Below are 22,721 nucleotides of genomic sequence, written 5' to 3'. Positions count from 1 at the left end.
GCATAGAATGAATGTAGGAGGTTAACTGGATTCTCTGTGGCCTATTTCATAAAGCTTACAAATTACAAATCACAAGTTGAGTGTTCATAAGTTAAAAATTGTAAATGGAAGAATTATTTTCTTTATTGGCTTATTTTACGACGCTGTATCAACATCTCAGGTTATTTAGCGTCTGAATGAAATGAAGGTGATAATGCCGGTGAAATTAATCCGGGGTCCAGCACCGAAAGTTACCTAGCATTTGCTCAAATTGAGTTGAGGGAAAACCCCGGAAAAAACCTCAACCAGGTAACTTGTCCTGGCCAGGATTCGAACCCGGGCCACCTGGTTTCGCAGCCAGACGCGCTGAACGTTATTACTCCACAGGTGTGAACTAAATGGATGAATTTCTGTTTCATAAAACAATGTTGCCACTTGTAAAAATTATAACAAGTCAGCTGATTAATCTGTCTTGTTGTATTCAGCTTTCTCATAACCTTAATATTATATTATTTGCTCTTATATCACTGGTGTTTTTTTTTTTTCTGTGGTTAAAATGGAAAGTAATAGGATCAAAAAGAGAAAAAAATTATATCTTTTAAATATAAGGGGTAAGAATGACATACCGTACTTTTGGCCAGTTCTGTAATGTGTTGACAAAAAGTGCTGAACTTAAGGAATGGTTGAATATTCATGAGTTTTCAAAAATTATCAGAGCAATTCAGAAAGATAAAGATTGGGATGGCCAAATAAGATGAGAGCAACCGTGATAAGTATTAGTTATGCAATATGTACCACATACTACGGTATGCTTTTTGTGCAATCTATGCTATTCCTACTTACACAGTGGCGGCTCCTGCATATTTCTTAAGAGGAGGAAAGAAGTTAACAGCACAAAATGACACCTTCTTGAATGAAACAAGCTACAAATTAGCCTACATGCATACATGTAAGACCAGGTAGTGTTGGGGTTGGCCTTCCTTTCTGTATAGCAATAATCTGTTCTTGTAAACTGAGTTTCCTAAATTGTCCAAAATATATTATGTTTTCATTCCATTCATTGTTGAATAATTGCGCAAATTAACAATTACAAGGAAATTCACAACCTCGTAGCATTTTTCGAACACACTACAGCATCACACGTGTTGGAAGAGACTAGCTACTAACACGTAACCGAAACAGTTTTACGGAAATGGAAATGGGAAATAATCTGAGGAAAGCGAGAACACTGCACCCACTCACGTGGTCTGAGTTGCCACATGTACATTTTACAAGTTCAGTTGAAGAATGTCAGTTCTTGTAAAGTCATACTATCATTATTGTTCAAAGCTGCCGGTGGCTGATTAATTTTTTAAGTTAAAAATGATGTAGTTTGGAGTACCTAATTTCAGTTTCAAATATATTTGTACAAAACTGACAACTTGGCTGTTGCCCTGTCTAGTAAACAATGAATAGAATTGAATTTCAGGGGCCAACGGTAAGTAACTATAACGTCATTGGGGCCAAGTACGTAGAACTACTTCCTCTTTGTTTTACATAAACCCGATTTTAACTTTCAAATATCCACGAAAGTTTCAAACCATGAATAGTAGCCCATATAAAGTGCAATGAATAATATTTTTGATTTATAATTTTAAAAAAAGTTTACATGGTGTCTTTCATACCGTTGCGTTAAAACTGTTTTTGTTTTGTCTACTTCTAGATGTGTTATAATCTGGTTGAATGCAACATCGTTAGCTGGCAGCGGTAGTGAGCTTGCTGCACAACCAGTCCGTTTCTATGCGCTGATTCAGAGGAGGATCTCCTCCCTCTCTGTTCATTTACTTGCTTTAAAACTCTGCTTCTTTCTCTGGCCGCTAGTGCGCTGTTGTCTATGTGTGTTAACTGCAGTAGAGGAGGAATGGAGTGCCTTTCCTCTACACAGACAATCTCGCATCTTTCTCACAGTTTTCTACAACACATGAGCGCGCGTCGTTTAAAACTCGATCAACCGAGTTTTTCTTATAGCTGTGAACTTAAAAATTATCGAATCTTCCTCGAATTTCAAGGCACATATTTTATTTGGTATTTACTTTCAAAAGAATAAAATGTGAGGAGGACGTTCCTCCCTTCCCTCCCCCGAGGAACCGCCACTGTACTTACACTTCAATGTAATAAAATATATCCTGATATGACATAGGTCTATAATACAAAATGTATTATACATAAAGTACAAAGACTTCAGTATACTATTCTAGATAATATAGGCTATAAATTGGTAATACTCCATTATAGTGTATATTACTAATTGACATTTCAGAAAAAGCTGGATAATTTAAAAAAAACCAGGAGCTGGATGTGGAAGGGACTGAAAATTAAATGATGTTGACAAGATTGTCATTGAAATTGTAGGAAAGGATTCTCCAGCAGTTGTAAGTTTAGCTTCACAGAGACTTGGTCTACAACTGAAGGAGAAATGGAATCGTACAGAAGGGAGAATATACCGCATAATTTCACTGACGAATCAGCTACCAGTAGCAATAGCCCTACTGGAACCTGAAAGTAAAGAAGAATTCAACACGAGAACGAGAAAGAATGGTAAGGCTTAAATATTTTATTTAATTACGTTATCACAATATTAAACAATACATTTATTACTATAAGCAACTGTTAACACTTTTATGTATTTCACATTCTTAATATTTTCAGAGAGGACACAATGAACTGGAACAAAATCTGAAGACTGAAGAAACAGCCATATACATTGAACATTTGAAACTTTTGAATGAAAAAGTAAAAGTGGAAACTTACAAGTTAAAATTGCATGCTCTTGTCATTGAAAGAGAACTAGGGCTTCCACACTATTAATTCACTATGGAATTTCACCAAGCAGAGGATTGTACAGAAATAAATTGTTGTGATATTGCTCAAGGAGATACATTTTATATTAATGATGATGAGAAAATAAAGTATTTCACCATTGTGATATTTCTTGAAAAAATAATACTTTTTATGATATGTATTATGATTATGATAACCATTACTGTATCGGCGATGTAATGTCCTGTTATGCCCATATGCTGTTAAGTTTCGCTCTTTCCATCAATCTTCTCTTTATGGCCAATAAAGTGAAAAGTCACGGAGACTCCGTCCAGGAGGTGTGCGGTTTCGTGAATTGCTTTCTGAGCTCGACATCAATCTACCATCAATTCACACACTGAAGTATACCGCCACTGCACTGTGGATTATGCGGCGTCCCATGTTTGATGTAAGTCTGAGCCAATATTTTAAGAATTTTACACCAGCTTTTGTTTATTGACTTTGTTTTAGTGAACTTTTATCACAGTTTCCAAATTATTCACTACCTTCTACTGATGGATCCTGGATAAATCATAGTGTTGGTTGCTTCTTCGTTACAAATAGAGAGATATTTAAATATAAACTGAGCCAATATACTAGTGTTGTTACAGCTGAAATATATGCTTTCTACAGAGTTTTATTATTTTTAATTAGGCAACTTCGGGGCAGATTCCTTATCTGTTCCGATTCTTTATGCTCCATTCAAGCCATGCAGTCTTTTAATTGTGATGATCCGCTTGTGTTAAGAACTCAGGAAATCTTCCACACTCTCCTTAGCTCTGATTATGAGATTGGAGTAGTGTGGATTACTGATCATGTAGTAATTCTAGGAAATGAGGCAGCGGATGCTGCAGCCAGGACTGGTGCACTTAATGGCAATCTGGTGTATTGGCACGAGAGTTGGCAGAACATTAAAAACTACTTGAAATATAAAATTTGGTGGTAATGGGAAGGAGAACAGTCTGCACAAGAGGGAAACAAATTACGAAATATAAAGAATACAGTTCGAATTTGGGATTCGTCCACAAGAGCGTCACGAAACGAAGAGGTTTTACTCACCTGGTTGAGGATTGCCCACTCCCATCTGACACATGGCCATCTCCTACATGGCGAGCCTCAGCCACAGTGTGAAATATGCCATGTTTCACTTACAGTCGAACATTTTTATTGCATTGTGGAAAATATGACTGTGTCCGTCGAAAATATGGAATTCGGCCAACTCTATGTGGCGTTCTTGGATATGATTTTAATAAATTGTATGTACAAATGCAGTATTGAGTTTTTTAACGAATACAAGACTCGATTGGTTCATCTAGTTTTTTATTGACCTGTTTTTACTTATACTCAGGCCCCGTTACATCCAAAGGTTACATTTGTTCTTTTATATTTGATTTTACATTGTTGACATTTCAGACCCTATACATCCGAATATTTTATAACATTACATTGTTTTGAAATATGATAGACAATTTATCACTGATGGACTTAATTTTATTATTTTATTGGTTCGTTTTGAATACTACCTATTGTCGGAGAAATGCTTACGTTTATTATTTTCTTTTTTACAAATCACCATGTGTATACTGTATTTGTGTGCCTCATATTATCGTGACAACGCTTTTTAGTTCTTTTAGCACTCTGATTATTATATTATTTATGTCCATGTTTTCTGATGAATTTTACATAAGGTCGCAAATAGCCATAGTAGCTGACGCGTCCGTTTTAAGTCCGTCCGTCCGTCCGTCCGTCCCTCCCTCCGTCCCTCCGTCTGTCCGTCCATCCATCCATCCATCCATCCATCCATCCATCCATCCATCTATCTAAAATTAATGCTGGAAAAATTAATGTTCTGGGAATAATAAGTTAATTAAGTAGTGAAATATCGCTGCAATCGTAAAGTATTGGGAATAAATTTGAATAAGGAACAGAAAAAAGTTTCCTTCCCAGGCAGGATTCGAACCACGAAAGTCTTAGTTACCAGTCTATCGTGCTCTGGAGTGAACAAGGCTCCGAAATCAGGTAGAAGGTTCGGTCCGGTTTTTTTTTGCCACTACTGTACATGAATTAGTGGCTCCAAAAATTTTATAGGAATGAGAATGTTTCAGAAAAAAATTTCACCATGGAGAACTGATTTTCATTGACACCCATATGACCTTTCTATTGATAAAGGAAAAAATAAAAAATATGTTCAACATGTTTTGTTTGATTCAAAATTTTTCATTTTACTCTAATTCCGCTGCATGCATTTATAAAACTTAAAAAAAAAAAAAACAAACAAACAAACAAAGTTTGAACGTTTGTACTTTAAAAATAAACTCAGAGTAACTATTGTATGTAACTTCATAGATCAGCTACGCAATCATTTTTTATACTTGCAAAATCGAAACTGCCACTTTGGACTTTAAAAGCAGATTCTAATAATAGGTATGAGGTTGTCTTGCTAATTTACATAATTTGGCTACAATAATATGTTGTTGAATTTGTGGCAACTTGAACCGAATATCTGACTCTGCGATGAAATGGGATCTGTATTTTGTTTTATAGTCCCGTCGCTCTTATTTCCGGCAGCCAATCACATTGCAGGTCGGCTACATTTAAACGTGTGCGTCTTGTCATTCGCTATTGATGACGTAATGAATTTCCTAAGGCTCGATAAATACTTAATATAATCTCCCGCCATTTTGGCTCTTTCGTTGGCATTCGCAGAAATCACACGAGGACGTTATTTGCCGCTCAATTATTTGCTCAATTACAGTGCATTTGATTTATTATCATAGGAGCTACGACGGTGAAGCAAATAGATTCCTCATCTGGTAGCTCGGCAACGAAAGAACAAAAATGGCGAACGATACTACCTACCTAACTTTATAGAGCCTTCACTTCCTAAGACGTAAGCAAAGGGGAGGAGTCACACCGGAAATAACAGCGACACGACTATAGTATCTGCATAGCAGAGAATCCTTATTCACATAAATAAGTGATTGAAGAGAGTGGGAAGTTGATTACTACGTAAAAGTGTATTTAGTACTCTTTTCAAACAAAATTCAATAGGGACATTATGCGACCAAAATAATAGTTTAATATTTTAATTGGCTGCATTCTCATCATCGACATTGGTCATGTTAATGTGAAAGATCATTTAATACACTTTTGAAATAAAACAATATTTTTAACTTTATGGAAATAAAATAATTCAATAAAAATTTCATATAATTTAATTGGATACATTCTCGGCATCGACATTGTTCATAACACAGTGAAAGTGCATTCAGTTTCCTTTTAAAATGAGAATTAATACCGGTATGTTATACAACTGAAGTATGTCAGTGACCTAATATTTTAATTGGGTGCATTCTTAGTATTTTAAATGAGACTTAAAACGTGTAGTGTTGGACTAAAGTGAGTCAATGTAAGCTTACACACCATATACCATATCACGACAAATATTATAAGTGCTTATTGAGACAATACCTTAATATATTGAGACAAAACAGAAAATTTAATTGAAATGTGCATTTCCACATTTCAAGTAAGAAAACATCTTATGCAGAACCAATATACAATTTATTTAAATAATTATCTCTACGAGTTTTGTGCATAAATATGTGACAAAGGAGGTTGCATACTTCAGTTCAGACTGAACGGTGATGTGTCAGAACTCTAATGGAAAATTCCTAGCCTAGCATTCAGCAAATTTATATAATTTCAACGTGACGGAGAACAAGCACACCCCGCCTTCGATGTTATAACTCATCTGAAGAAATGTTTCGACTCAGATGGCTGAGTGGTGATGACCATCAAGCTCACCTAATTTTGTTTCTGGCCAAGGGCGTAACTCACGTGTAGTCACTAGGGTGCTCTCAGACATGAGTGTGAAAATCTGTCTCTATTGACTACCTGGCTAGTTTTTGTCCGCTGTTTTCCAACTGTAAGGTTTCTGGCAGTAATTCCTCAGTTGATCCCGGACTTATTTCACCGGAAGCCACCTTGCTGCCACTGAAGCTTTATAACAGAGGTCGTCAGCACAGAGCACGCTGGGGCTAGGATCTCTTACCCGCTGAAAACGCAGTGCACTAGGGTGCACTGTGTAGCTGCTAGCGGGTATGCTCTCTATCTCTCCGTGCTGCACAACGGTGTACATGGGACAGCACCGCGTACACGTTGCACATTTCAGCGAGTGCTGACGACCACTGCTTTATAACCTCGTAATTGGTAATAATGAAATAACAGGTAGAAATTATTTTATGAAATATCAATAATTTTTTCACGACAATCACCGGATTCGAGAGAAAGATTTTCATGGTTTATCGTAGCCTAAGAAAAGTGTGCACGTCTCTACAAACTCTAGAACGTATACGTCAGTCCAATGTGTATTACAGTACAATTCCAATTGTCCGAATCTATTGTCAAGAAATTTAGAAATAGTTTATTCAGTGACAGAAAATAGTTTTCTTTACTCCAAAGACTGAGTAATATATTGCAGAACATATTCACTCTCTTCTGGTTGACACAGAAAAATATCTGGCATCTCTCTTCGCCACCTCTACTTCCTGTCAGAATAGTGTGAATTACGATTCACGGCCCAGTTACTGCTGCGTTATGGAGCTGTTCGGTAGTTCCTTTTAATGTTCCATTGTAAGTAACAAAATGTTTCTATTTAAATGTTTGTATCCCTTTTCACTTAAAATGCTGAATAGTAGTTTTTTTCTTTTGATACCAATGTAACTACTGCATTTTCACAATACACTTACATGTTGTTAGACTGGTTTCCATTTCTGGCAGAATTATTAGAATTTCTGCATATCCAGACAATTACAAGCCCCAATTAGTCCACAACATTGGAGTTATATTGTTCTATGATGTTTCGTAGCTGCTATTGGTCAACTTTTTACTTTGTTATTGTAAATTTTGTTATAATTAAATATCCTTAATGAAACAATCTTTCCTTATTTGCATTTAAGAAATCCAATATTGTAAGACATTATATGTAACGTGCCCCAAAATGATTGCCATGATTTTAATGTGAAATATAATTAATTTCGGATACTATATAGACTCTAAGGTATAGAAACACAGTTCGTGTGACTACACAGAAGCTATGTTCTTATTTATTAAGCATACCGCTACCACATCTTCATGCACTAGCTATTGCTGTAATAGGTAGGGTAACTGTTAGAAAATGGCTCTATCGAAAACTCAAGCAGCATTTTCTGTCCTGAATTTCTCAGCTCATTGTTTTTGTTTTGACTGTAGAAAGAGAAAGACGATTTTATATATTCAGGAAGATGGTGCACCACCTCACTTCCAAAGTCATGTGTGCATTTCAACGAGCAACTTCCTTAGTTGGATTGAACGTTGCTCTGTCGATGATGTGGCTTGCGTACACATATGGCTTGTGACCTAAACCATGCCAGATCTTCCTGTAGAGATACGTAACGGACAAAGTTTACGTTCATCCTTTGCCAATAATCTACTGAGCTACGGCATCGTGTCACAGCTGATTCGTTGGCGTTAATTAGTGAGACGCTACCAGAGTGTGGCAGGAGTTGGAATATTGCATAGATGTGTGCCATGTGACCAAAGGTTCACATATAGAAGACTTGCAATGTAACAAAGAAAACTTCGAAAGATTTCGTGTCAATTCCAGCTATTGAATTGCTGTAATGCTAATTAATTTAATGAACTCTAATGTCACATTGGAGCAATGATTCTGAGACACGGTGCAGTAACAAGGGCCTGTCGTCCATGAGTCCCATCATTTCAAATATTCTGACATTTTCCCTAACAGCCTGTAAAATTTTCCGATTAAAATTAAGATTTATTCTCTATAAATATTTATCTTTTTTAGAAAGTCTTGGTGAAGTCTCGGAGGGACAGATTGTATGTCTGAAGAGCATCTTCTGCAGCTTGCTGCTCCTTAGAATAGTCACTTTGCTTACGAAACGCCACCCAGTAGAAGGCTGTGGAAAGACAAACAATCGTGAAAACCTGAAGTGACAGAACAAGCTATTCTTCTGCAAAGCTAGTACTTACGAGATGGATTAATCTCTGGAGAGCATCCTCCTAGCACGATGAAGTTATTGTAGTCCGTGGCGAACACGTAGTAGTCAGCGTTCCACTCAGCTGCAACACAGGAAAGTACAATCATTTCATTGTCTTATTTGTTGCCAGATTGTAGGTCATATCGTAGCTACAATTGCAGAAAATTTTCAAGTTATTTGTTATTAAAAATGAACGCATCATTGCCTTCTATTTTTCATTTCTTAGATATTCTTTCCATAGCATTAATCATTTAAAATGTTTATAAATATTAAATAAACCAAAGGTGCTCCATTTCTTGTGTTTTATTTAATTTTTTATTGGGTTATTTTACATCTAAGGTTATTTAGCGTCTGAATTAAATGAAGGGTCCAGCACCGAAAGTTACCCAGCATTTGCTCGTATTGGGTTGAGGGAAAACCCCGGAAAAAACCTCAACCAGGTAACTTGACCCGACAGGGATTCGAACCTGGCCACCTGGTTTTGCGGCCAGGCACGCTGACCATTACTCCACAGGTGTGGACCTTATTTAATAATGAGACGTGCCAATGCAATAGCAACATATCACGAAACATAAGAATATAATGCGAATATAATCTTAATACCATTTCCACAGTCACATGTTTTCAAGACTTTGAGAAGAATACATATTTCTTATTTCAAATGTTATCTGTGTACAGAATTGATTTTCATTTCCAGTTGAATTGAAGATTCTGGTTCAGAATGTATTACTCTACATCTGTTTCGCGAAGGTTGTACAGCACAATATAATACAGGCAGTACAGCACATCATAATGGAAACAAATGGGAGAATTATATTATGTTTCAGTTCGGGAGGCTTTTCATTTTTATACAGGAAGGAGAAACAATGTATTTATATGATAATTAAGAAAATTAATGTTAAACAGCACCACGAAATGTACATCATTTAAATAAATATGAGTATTTTTTTATGGATGATTGACTGATATTATTAGAAGAGTTGGAAAACAATATAAGTATACAAAAATGTTGTGACTTACCAAATTAGAACATAATATAGACATGCATTTCTACTGTGGTTAGAGTTCATTAAAATAATTCATCTTTACAGAATGACTAAATATCAGCTGACACCTTTGTTGTAAATAATAGAAGCAAGTTACAGTCCAGCTACGAAATATCCTGCAAATTGTTAAGGCGTGTTGCCTATTTATGGAAGGCCTTTTATTAAGGAATGCATAATTGAGGTCTTGGCAGTGGCGGCTCGTGAACTTATGGATTGGGAGAGCTGTAGTAGATTTCGGTACATACAAATTTCACTTCTTGATACCATTACTAATAAGTATAGGACAAAAATAAATGCACTACATATCGAAAAACCAAAACTTCCTGACTTAGTTGGGAGATATCTGTGGGACCATTTGCTAATCCCTAAGAAAAACTAATACGATCGATTTCAGTCTGAATTTCAGATCGGCAGACACTCAACTTACAATCTACCAGTTCATTCTGAATTGTCTTAGAATAACCTTAAACAGTGGCATATTCCAAATGATTATTGAGAGGCTCGTTTAGATTACTCACGAACTGTAGCAACCCACGAAACACATCAGGGTTCTTCGAATCGTTTTTTCATCATGTCCCCTAAGGGGAAGTTCACATTGGCCACAAAATTTGACACAATCAATATTTTTTTTTTTAAATAATTTCACGATTTTTTCTCACTTCTTGATTATGTTTGTTCTGTTCGTTTCACTTAATTGCACAACAGTATGAGTTGCGTAACATAGCCAATGAAACAACATTTTTCAGGTGAGACTGCGAAGATTCGTGCATTTTGCTTTTTAGGGGCAAATGTCCTAAATCTGTCACACCACTCCTAGTCCATGCAGCATCACCACCGAATAGGAGGCAAGGAAAACAAAATACAGATTTTTTTTGTTCACATCCACGTAACCACAAATGCTTAGCGTAAATTTCATTGTTATACTTCCTTACATATATGCACTATTTCGGCTGGATGAAGCTTAAGTAAGATTTAAGTCGGGTAACGGACGACCCTTTAATTTCACTTCATTACATCAATATTCTCCGCAAGGGAAAGTTGAGAAAAATAAAATTAATATTCTGTAATTCACACACACTCATGCTTGCAAATTTGAACTGGTTAAGTTACGGTATTAAGACGTCACACCAAAGCAACACTCCAGATATACTGATGGTCAACAATTTTCTAAACCCGGAAAAGAAGTCTCTTTCGTATTTTACGTCCTATATGAAAAGGATACTACTCGTGCAATCTTTTTGAGTTAGGCAAATATTAGGTTCTGCTGGAGGCTGGATATATACGTAATAATAAGGCAAAAGAGAATATTAATTTCGTTATATTAACTCGATAAGATTCTACAACAATAAGTATGTGAAAAGAAAATAAAAATTTTGTCATCCTAAGTTTCAAGGGAATAGAGAATCCATTTCACGCAGCATTACAATAGCAGTGTGGGAGGAGAGGAAATATCCCTTGTGGCCTGGCTCTGCAAGCCACTGCAGCGAGATATGGGTTTTAAACAGCGGCAGTTCCCCTCTGCTTCCCTTCACCTCTCTACCCCCTGACCTGGCAAGACACACTCTCTATGAGCTGACCACCCTGCAGATCCCAGGGCGACTTTGAATGCAGTGTCAGTTCCAATACAGTCGACGCGCAAAAAGATTATGCATAAGATAATAGTACATATTCCCGGCCAGATGAAATATAAAGCAATTTACCAATAAAAGCTGTAACAATTCTTCTACAAATTAAAATAAATATTATTTTTATTTTCCTGTCAAAGCAGGGAGTGCTGCAGCTCCGCAGCTCTTATGGACGAGCCGCCCCTGGGTCTTGGCCAACTGAGATAAATAGATTGCAAATGTATTATTAGGAAATAATGTTGCTAACCGGATTCAATACCCCCTCGGAAGGTATAGACCAGCAGTTAAAATACTTCAGCAAACATTTCATTAATCACTGTGATTGAGTCAAAAAATATATATCAGACATTGACCAGCATGTACAGTTCCCCAAGAAAGGAATGGAACTCTTGGTTAAATTTCTACACCGCGATATCGACGTAGCCAGGAAGATATCTCGTCGTGCATGCGTAAGCATATTTTCATCCTACTTCAAAGTATACAGCAGTGCAAAATGTTATCATATTTTGTCTGTCTTTTTCTGATGTAGGTCTCTTTTTATTTCCTTGATCGTTTACCTTTCATGAAAGTTTGAAATGTACAGTGTAATAAACCCGAGTCGCACGGGGATAGTTTACAGGAGTCAAGTGCTTGAAGCCTCTAAACTTGATGCTATATTTGTGATCACACGGAGACATTAAACTTGAAACCGTGCTTGAAAAAAAGGGCGCGCTAAATGTTGTATTCGCAGTGATGTTTGAATTCTTGTATTCTGTTATAGTTAATAAAAATCAATAGTGAACTGGCATTTTTAGTTTGGTGAAACTGAAGATGCCACCAGTACATATTCAAGCAGCTAATTGGCGTCTTGTTATTGTATGAATTACGGAACAAAATATTCTTGAAAAAAAGGAAAAGAGAACATGGGTTAAGAAATGGATTCGTAGAAGAATTATGCACGGTGCATCTAATACCTTGTTGAAAGAATTAGCTGAAGAACGTCCTGCAGAATACAGGAAAAATCTCAGAATGAGTCCTGTTTTAAGGGTTTTTAACTTTATTCCAACCACTTCTATATATACGTCTATGTTTTCGAAACCTTGTTCCATGAGTTCGCTGACTAGTTTATGGAATAATAATTCCCGTTTGTTTTTATTGAGGTATTCTTTGTCACGTATATTCCATAGAAGTTCATACTTCTCATACACTTCCAAAAACTTTATGATATCATTAGAATTCCACTTAGGGGCGCTCATTATTAATAATTATTAATTTACTTCGACAATAGGCCTAAAACTACAAACTTTCTACTTGCCAAGTTGCTACAAGTTCGCATTCACACGCAGGAAGTGGAGTAGTCAAGTTGGTCACGTGACGGGAAAGTGGACACAAAAGTTGACGGGTCGTCAACTCAAATTCTGCTCGACCACCAAGTCACAACTTGACTGTCTCGACCATATCACACGGGGAAAGTTGAAGGAAAGTCGACTTGCTCCAAGCACTTGACTCCTGTAAACTATCCCCGCGTGAATTAGCCTATACGAAAGTCATTCGCCAAAGTGCGAGAACAATATTCATTTTGAAATTACAATTAATATAGACCCATGGAAGAAACAGCAAGTAACACTGTAAGGACCACGACAAGGACAAAGATCAGATCCACGATAACATATTACAAGAAACACGACAACACCAACAAGGATTATAATAAATACCACAACATGGATCACGATAAGGATTACAAGGGCCAGAACCACGAAAACAACTATTAGAAAGACAACAAGGATCACGATAAGGATAAAGATCAGGACCATGATAATATACCACGACAAGAAACACGACAAACACCACGACAAGTATTACGATAAATACAAAATGGGTCACGATAAGGATTACGATAAGTACTAGGACCACGAAAAGGACTATTAGAAAGACAACATGGACAACGATAATGACCATGACAAAGATAACGACTTTCGTAAGGGCCAGGAAAAGGACAAAGATATGAACGACAAGGACCACAATCTAATAATCGAAATATATTAAGGTTTATTTCGTCTTCAGGAATTATATACGAGTCGAATTCTACTTTTGCAAAATCTGAATAGAAAAGAAATAATTTATATTTCAACGCTACCCTTTAATAATTCCAAATAATAAATATAATTCCATCTTCGCAATAAGGATCACGACAAGAACCACGATAAGGACTACGACGCAGACTACGGTAAGAATCACGACACGATACACGACAAGTTTCAAAATAAGAATCACAATAAGGACCTCAATATGGACCATGATAAGGATCACATCAAAGAAAACGACAAGTTCACAACAAGGGCGACGATAAAGATGACAACATGGACCACAATAAGGATCACAAGGACAAAGATAAAGATCACGGCGTGAACCACGACAAGGGCGACGATAAGGACTGCGACATGGGCCACAGTAAGCATCACAGATATAGACCACAATTAACAACAAAGATCATGATAAGAATGACGACATGGACAAAGTCAAACAAAACATGGATCACGGTAGGAACCACGACATGGGCCACGATATGGACTTCGAAATTTAACAAGACAAGGACCATGACAAAAACAAGAAATATCACTGTAAAGACCAGGACGAGTGGATCGATAAAGAACATTACATGGCAACAAGCATTATGATAAAGGCCGTAGAAAAAACAACAAAGACCGTTCTTACGGCTCCGTTAAAGACAAGGATCACGACGTGGACTGTGATAAGCGCCACGACAACGATCACATTGAGGACCACAACATGGAGAATGATAAGTACCTACCACGATAAGGGTCACGTCAAGGACCACGAAAGATCTATGATAATAATCAAGAAAGAACCATTTAAGGACCACGAAAGAATCGCAATAAGGAATGCGTCAAAGATAGCAAGGACAACGACAAGGACAAAGCAAAGACAAGGACCACGATAAGGATAACTATATGGGCCACGAAAAGCACTTTGATAGAGATCACTATAAGACCACGTCAATGATCAGAAGAAGGAATGTGATAGAGATCACAAGGACCACGATTGAAATAAGAACACTATGAGAATGACAAGGAGAAAGACATGTACAACGATAAGGACAAAGACAAGGATCACGATGAGGATCATGACATAGGCCACGACGAGCACCAGGAGAATGATCATGAAAGGGACCACGACACTGGACCACAATAAGGATCACAAGGATAGCAATAAGAACTATGAGATTGACATGGATAACTATAGGACTAGGAATCACAATAAAGATTCCAACATGGACCACGACAAGTACCACGAGAATGATCACGATAAGGACCGCGACATGGGCCATGATAAGGATTACAAATACCATGACAGGGACGAAGACCAGGATAAGGACAATGACAAAGACATCAAATACCTAATGACAAAAGCAGCAAGGAAGACGATAGGGACTATTACAATGTCAACAAGGATCACGATAAAGACAACGGCTGTTAAGAACAAACATGAGTATAAAGTATATACTGAACTTTTTTTTAGTGAATACTCTTCTTAGTAAGAATAAAACATTTGAGTACCTACTCATTTTTGATTACATATTCATAACATTGAAGCATAGTAGAATATACTCAAGTGTCCATCTTGTACAGAATATATACTCATGCTTGATAAGAATAAAAGCTAGTATATTCTCATTTTTATAAGTTCGTTCTCATATTATTCTGAATATACTTTGTAGGAGGCTCAATTGTGAGTATTTGTTCAGTTCAAAGAAGACCGCCACAAAAGCCCCTTCTCGAGGAAAGCACTTCCAATGGCGGTCTCAAGACGAACAAAATAGTCTGCACCGGATCTTTGCTTACCAAAACCACATTGGATATTAGATGATCGGTTTTCCTATTCGAGTACCCACATAAGGTGTTTATCTTATCCATAACCTTACATACGCAGCTTCTGAGACAAATTGACCTATAACCACCAGGTGAAGAAGGATTCTTTCCCGGTTTCTGGACTGGGATTACAATGGCGGAATTCCAAGAAGATGGAAATAAACCCTCAGTCCAGATTCTGTTGTATACTGACAGAAGAAGAGATTTTCTAGCTGGCGAAAGATGTCGACACTATACAAGATATACTCCAACGAAAAACTCGATCATCTCGGATTTCGCAAACGTCTTGTCTTATCTGTTCTCGAATCCAGTCCTCGACATGTACAGTCAAGCGGTAGACCAGCGGTCGTCAACTCACTGCACTCTTGGGCTAGCATCTCTTACCCGCAGGTACATTTATGGCTGCTGGCGGGTATGCTCTCTACCTAATCCCGCTGCACTTACTCTTCATCCATTTCAGCGAATGCTGACGACCATTGCGGTAGACCATCTCATCTAAGACTGAACTAAAAAAATTCAAGGTTTGATGGAAGTAATCATTTTGTGGTATCTCAAGAAAATCAAACTCGATGTAGACAGTGTCACACAAAGACAACAATAATATGTATGAAGTGTGATGTTGGTGTACATGTAAAATGTTTTATCACGTATCACACACCATAAACATTCTCGAAAAATACAATAATCTTATTGTGTGTCAGTGATATTATAATTTTGTGTTAATCTGATGTATTGTTAAGCTAAACAATTTATACATATTAGTGCTAAAATGATATGTCATATAATGTTTTTGCATGGGGATATGACTGACGTCCTATATAAAGGACACTGAAAATCTCGGATACTATCAACATAAAAAATTTAAAAACAGCTTTGTTATGTTATATCAATTACAATTAAATAATTCATACAAGAAAATCGTATTTTTTTAACAAAAAATAATTCAGTCTTATCTGGGTTAAGACGACACGAAAGTTTTAATTTCTGCGCGGAATGTCGATCTAATCATGAAGGTTCAAATGTCGATTTAACTACATGTTTTATGTATATATTTATCTATTATTAACTCATACTATCATATTTTTTGCAGTTTTGATGTGCATTTCGGAATGATGCTAGTGTTATGCCCCTGGGCTAAAGAGCGCTCTGTAGCATGATTTCTTATGGAGTATTAAATTTGAAACAGGAACAGTGTCAGCGGAATACACGGTTAAGACGCGCAATGCAATCCCAGCTTGCAAAGTATATAGATGCTTAGCCAGCGTTATAGAGTTTGTCGGGCATGTGGTAAATCATTGCCTACAATGAAAGTATTCTTACGCCACAGATCATCGCTGGACTAATCGCATTGGTCCAGTAGAACAAAGCATGCATTTTAATTGGTTAAAATTATATCACGCATTGTTCGAACTCTTTTCTTGCGCATAGTCTCATTATAGTGACTTATCACTATAATGCACTGAATCAAATTAAATGTAAGAGATGTTCGATTAAGACGACATTCGTAAGTACGTGAAATCAAAAGTGCTTTTAAGCCCATCTCACCTGGTGGATGGCGTGGTCGGCACCCCAGGCGGGAAACGGATAACGAAACATAAAAAGTGTTGGTGAGGAGATGCTGCGGTTAGTTGAGACTGACGGAGGGTGTTAATTGGGTCGTTTTGGTAAAGAAGAGACGATAGCGTGATGGCGTCGGCGGCAGCAAACGAAATACCTTGTAAGTAACTTTGTTTGTACATTTTTTAATATATAATAAATGAAGTAGAGTTTACAATATTGCAATTATTTCAGACTAAGTTTAGTAATCATGTAGTTATCCTTTCGTATCCTGAGAGCTCCAGCTCTTCCAGCAAAATAGTTTTCCATTGTTGAGTAAAATGGTGGTGTCAGAAATCCTGATGAGAAGGAGCAGAAGTCGAACGCAGTAGCCATCCGGCTAGCAAACAATGCGACCTAGGTGACGGTCGCACAACACTAGCAACAAACCAAATAGCCTGAATTTTTAAGTAACTCAGATATTCGTTATCTTGTGTATCAGTGCTCTGGTCTCCGATCATGTCATCTGAGACAAGAATAATCCATTGTCTCATTCATTTTTTGGGGAACTGTACAAGTAGATAAACATATTAATGCTACTGAAGAAGTGTTAAATTTAATATCTTTCAAGAGAATAGAAAGAGGAAAGGATGATAACAGTAGTTAGGTTGAACGGTCATTGAAAAATTGTTATTGGTCTCCGCTAACTAAATTACTATCGGTAAGGACGGATGAGCACCAGCCTTAATATGCAGCAATTTCATTTCTAAAACTTGCTCTGTAACTATTCAGTTTTTTAAGCTGAGTTAATCGCTATTCAGAAGGATGTTGCAGTGGAGTAATGAGAACAAGTATGAAGGGCTTAAATTAAAGCCAATCTCAGTTGGCATTAGAATATCAGTACAAGCCACTTAGACCATATATGTGGTAGACATGTGTGCTAGGAAACGTTGGATCCACTAGCAAATAAAGGGCTGACCAGTTTGGCAGAGGAGAAAGATCTTCTAGTTTAAACTATGCCTATTCCAAGTACTGTTTCTCGTTTATAAAAGAACAAATAGAAATCAATGGAGAAATAGTATATCACTACACTTAACAAAATATCTCTTCTTCCCCACACTTTGGGGTAGGGTTAAATGTAAATTCAGACACTGAGCTACATTGTCACTCTATATCTATCAAGCATGCTAAATTTGGTTATTTCGAAGATTTCATGGTAATGATGTAAATGATTATCTCTGTAAATGCAGCGAAGCATTGTATAGTTTTTATTATCTTCTATTTAATGCCCAGTTTTAAGGAGAGAATTGCAATGTTACCATCACTTTTATATGAACGTAATGTACATACTGTCCTCCTCGTTTCAGAATATTTGTTAGACCTTGACGTTATAAATACTAACTCAGTTTCACTCTGTTAACGTATTTGAATTGTTATAAGTTATTATTAATTTATTTTTGTTCATTTTCAGTAAGACACTAACATGCTTGAGGTGTAGGCTAATATTGGTTTTAGTACGTTTTATAAATATTATTAAGATTAATAATTATTGTAATTAAGTAAACCAAAATATATATTGTTCCCTTTTATTGTGCACAGTATGAGTTTTGATATGAATGTTTACTAACTCATTTTCTGTCAATACAGTATTAGGCCTAAACAATAATGTACGCGTATTACTGTAGATCAGATGTTTTGCTGCATACTACAATGTATAATGTATTTCTTGTTATAATTTGTTTTAAATATATCTTGTCACTTTTAAAGTTGAATGTTCCAATGTATAGCCTAATGTAATAGGTCAGTAGATAGCCTATAATTTCCTTTTGAATCTAAAAATATTACATAGACCTACAAATAATTAAGAAAGGAATCTGGTGAATGAAACAATGAATGTAAAAAGATACATGATAAATTTCAGACGTACGACCAGGAGTTGCATATTTATTGTGAACTCCTACAGATATGTGAATCTTTAGCCTAAAATTTGTGAAAATGAATATGGAAATTTATCTCTAAGTGGAAGGAACATCACAACTACTGTCATACGGAGAAGTGTCAAGCACACATTCGTTCTCTCCACATTTAGGAAAGTAATAAATAACAACTTACATCTTTCACCTTTCCATTCCAGAACGTTCTTCTTTACGGTTACTTCCGAATTGTACTTTAATATGATTTGATATCTGTTGACAGAGAAATTACTTATTATACAAGAAAGGAATGTAAACTTGTATCCACTTTTTCATAATATGCAATTGTAGAGCTTCTTAGCAGTGGCGGCTCGTGACCAAACTATTTAGTGGGACATAACTTATAACACTAATATTGAATTAATTGAACCCATAGGTTCCTCACTACACGAACATAGGCTTGCCATACGGAATAATTGCTGAAAATTTCAATAGCAAAATGTAAATATAAAGAATGCATTATAAACTACTTATAGATGAAGTCCATTCTTCGATCCTTAGCTCGAAAAAATACTTCGATAACTCGCTGATTGAAGTTGGGTATCAAACACAACATTTGGAGAAACTGCACTTAATGTCCCGCAAGAAAATTTTCTAAGTCCAATGATGGGACACTGAGCATGCGCAAGACACAGACAAGTAAAGGAGCTACCACACCATAGATAAAGCTAGTGCTGTAACAGTACATGTACTTAAACCGTTTTAGCAGGTACATTTCACAATAGCTGAGACTCAACATAACAAATGGCGGCAGTTATATTGCATCGTTTAGGGCTGGCTCATTGCGTTCCTGAGAAAGGTTTTTATTTGATTTAAAGTAGAGAAGCACCTTTCACTTTCCACAGTTGACATAGGTATTGTAACACTGATGCTTAGTAATCGAACACACTCGTGAAATGTTTCTTGCATATTGTTGCGCAAAAAAAGTTGCAAAAGTGTTGCAGCTGCTTCGGCTGCACGCAAGTCTACCCTGGAAAATAGCACTTCAAGCTCGATTTTGAGCGTAGATTTGTTCACTTTTGAATATGTGTTGACAGTTGCCGCAAAATCTTTTTCTGGGAACCGATTACAATATTCTTGAAAACTAGATACACGGAAAAGTTTGGCAGCCGCCAAGTGGCCTGTGAAACGAAATCGTTTTTCTGCTTGCGACAGAATAATATCACACGTTTCCAATGCACTGACTCGTTTTTGTTGATCGACGTTTCGATGTCGTTTAGTAGGGACCGGATTGTCGTCATCATTATGTTCTCCTAAATCAGAACGAATCCTTGTGATGTTGCGTTCTTCTCTTCGCATCCACACAAACATTTCGCTTTATCATACATAGAGCTCTTAAATTTTCTGTTTTTGCCTTCCGTCTGCTGTATAATGACCATATCAGGCCGGGGTGTGCCTAAATTATTGGCGCGAACTCTGCTGTCGGAACCTAATTGCTTTCCAATTAGTTCACTAACTTTATTCATATTGAAATTAACAAGCACACAACGAACACTAATGTAACTAACTTCACTACTTCACACTTAAAATAAAAGGAAGATAATTATTAACACCACTCAGAATGTTATTATTGCCGCTACGAATACAAACGCGGTAATCGAGACATGTATTTCGTACGATTGTCAAAGTTGCCAACACTCTTTATAAAAGAGCAGCCTAACATAATTTTGAATGTAGGTAAACTACTATATTAACAATATTAAATAATTTAATTTTAGTAGCTAAATTAATCAGAAAACATAGTTAAGCGTTGCCTCTGATAAGAAGTATAGCAATTATAGTAACTAATCTAAAAAAGCTAGATCTAGCTACAGAATAGCTAAGATGGCAACTCAATTGGTTCTTCGGGCCATGGCAGGGTTACCATCATAATTCATACTTCTAAATGTAACGGTAGCTTCCTTCTTGTCCGCATAGCGTTCTACACGTTGTTAAAACCATTTGCGCATGTGCAAAGAACGACCACGTGAATTTCTGTGCCCTGGGCGACGCTTCCCTTCTCACCTTCTCTCGCCCTGCATCATCACATCACACAGCTCTCCACGCACTTGAAACTCGAGTTATATGTGCGCATGTGCAAAGGATGGGCACTAGAACTACGGTGCCCGAGAGCTGAAATACTTCAGATTTATGTTTATACCTCTTAAGTCATTACGTTTTGAGCAGATAATTTTAAACAAAAATTGCTTTATTTTTTGTGGGAAAATAAAACGAATGGGGGGGGGGGGCACGTGCCCATGTGTCCCTTAATGCGAGCCGCCACTGCTTCTTAGGTAATTTTTAACAGATTTAATAGTAATACATTTATCAACCTCTGATAGACAAAATTTAAAATTACACGATATATTTTTTATTATTAGTACTTCCGGAAAGTCAATGCTTGTATTAGAAAATATTTAAGCAAGATTAATAAATGAAGAACACTATAGAACTGTTTCTGGAACGTCGTTATTGGCTTACTTCATGGAAAAATACACTCGTAGACGACTCTGTCATGTGAATTTCGATGTTCAAGTCAACAATTTTCAGAGAGGAGGAAATTGATACATCAAGATAACTCAAAGTGAAGGCCGTTTTGAAAGAAAAAATTACGTCTGTAAGCCAAAAAGTTTTCTTCGGCTATGTTTTTTTTTTTTTTTCCGACAATAGAGGTTTTTATGTTTAGGCACTGAAAAGGCCTACTGGGACAGTGGAAGTCCTTGACAATTGCAGAGAGCCACGTTGCTGATTGTTAAAGAAACAAAAATGAAGTGGCCAAAAATATTCCTTACGATGAAGTTAAAGCAGAAGCTTCCATTACCTACATCGCAAGAAATGGTGGCTATGGATGAGTCAAATAACATCGAGGAAAAACAGGTAAAATGAAAGGCACAGAAGGGAAATTACTAAAATTTCATAGTAATGTTAATAATTATACAATAACTATACACCTCGATATATGTTTCGAATAAGTGTTGTATTTTTTTTTTCTTTTTGAAAGAATCTCCGTTACTTTTTATCTCTTGGTAGGTATGTACTGACTCACGTCCCTTCGTCAACAACAACCAATACTTTTAAGGCAAAATTAACTTGAACCCGTAAAAGGAACATTATAATATCGTACTTACTACAATTAGAATGGAAAATATATGTATTTTATATTTATGTTCATTTTAGTCTACCATATTACTAGATGTTTTGAATGTAGCCTCAATGTTCAGCATAGCAGAGACAAGTGATTTTCTTAAAAAGTGTGAGTTATTGTAGCAGTTTTTCATTGAACGATTCTTTCAACTACAGAATTCTTCCTCGTACGAATTCAACGAGAGCTTAGAATGGACGAAAAATTTTGACTTCAGTCTTCTATCAGAGACATTCTAAGTTATCGAGCATGACATATATCTAAGACAGAACACTGACACCTTTACTTCCCTCCCGAAGGTAACCTTTGTAATACTTTCGTCAATCTTTAAAGTCATTCGTATAAATCCCCCACCACAAATTTCGTCATCACCTGTCATTCACTCCTGTTTCCCCTCTCTTCACCTGGAATCACAGCAAGCAGGAGAACGTCAAAGCAGACCGAAGCACAACACCTATATCGTAACATCACCCTTCTCCACACACTTCAGGTCCCCTTGTCACGTCACTCCCGTTTCTCCTCTCTACACCTGGGACAACAGTCATCAGCAGAGGGACGTCAACGGAAGCTGGCGCATGGCAAAGACAATGAAGTGAAAGATAGACTGCGTTATGAAGAAAGTGTAACATGAACCAAAGAAATTAAGGAAATGAAAACGAAAATCTTTTCAATCACAGTTGGGATGTGAATAGA

The 22,721-nt window shown here is 36.7% G+C and overlaps 1 protein-coding gene and 1 long non-coding RNA gene across 3 annotated transcripts in view; one reads left to right on the top strand and one right to left on the bottom strand.

Annotated features, from left to right (window-relative positions):
- Positions 1 to 51: 51 nt before the first annotated feature.
- Positions 52 to 3,156, top strand: LOC138710265 (uncharacterized). Of its 2 annotated transcripts, none has more exons than XR_011335196.1 (3): positions 52 to 366; positions 2,279 to 2,556; positions 2,668 to 3,156. It is a non-coding gene; the product is annotated as an uncharacterized lncRNA (long non-coding RNA). The 2 variants fall into 2 exon arrangements; XR_011335195.1 differs by having other exon boundaries at positions 54 to 590.
- A 2,860-nt stretch (positions 3,157 to 6,016) lies between these two features.
- The window catches only part of LOC138710263 (apolipoprotein D-like), a 35,524-nt gene continuing 18,819 nt past the window's right edge, over positions 6,017 to 22,721 (bottom strand). Inside the window, exons 4-6 of the mRNA XM_069840986.1 lie at positions 19,047 to 19,120; positions 8,851 to 8,940; positions 6,017 to 8,777 (exon numbers count right to left, since the gene is read on the bottom strand). Of these exons, the coding sequence (XP_069697087.1) occupies positions 8,662 to 8,777; positions 8,851 to 8,940; positions 19,047 to 19,120 (280 nt within the window). The 3' untranslated portion in view covers positions 6,017 to 8,661. The remainder of the gene's footprint in view (positions 8,778 to 8,850; positions 8,941 to 19,046; positions 19,121 to 22,721) is intronic.

This window comes from Periplaneta americana, chromosome 12, assembly GCF_040183065.1.
Source record: "Periplaneta americana isolate PAMFEO1 chromosome 12, P.americana_PAMFEO1_priV1, whole genome shotgun sequence".
NCBI lineage: Eukaryota > Metazoa > Arthropoda > Insecta > Blattodea > Blattidae > Periplaneta > Periplaneta americana.
The sequence above is the reverse complement of the archived record's forward strand: the minus strand, read 5'-3'. Positions and strand labels throughout refer to the sequence as shown.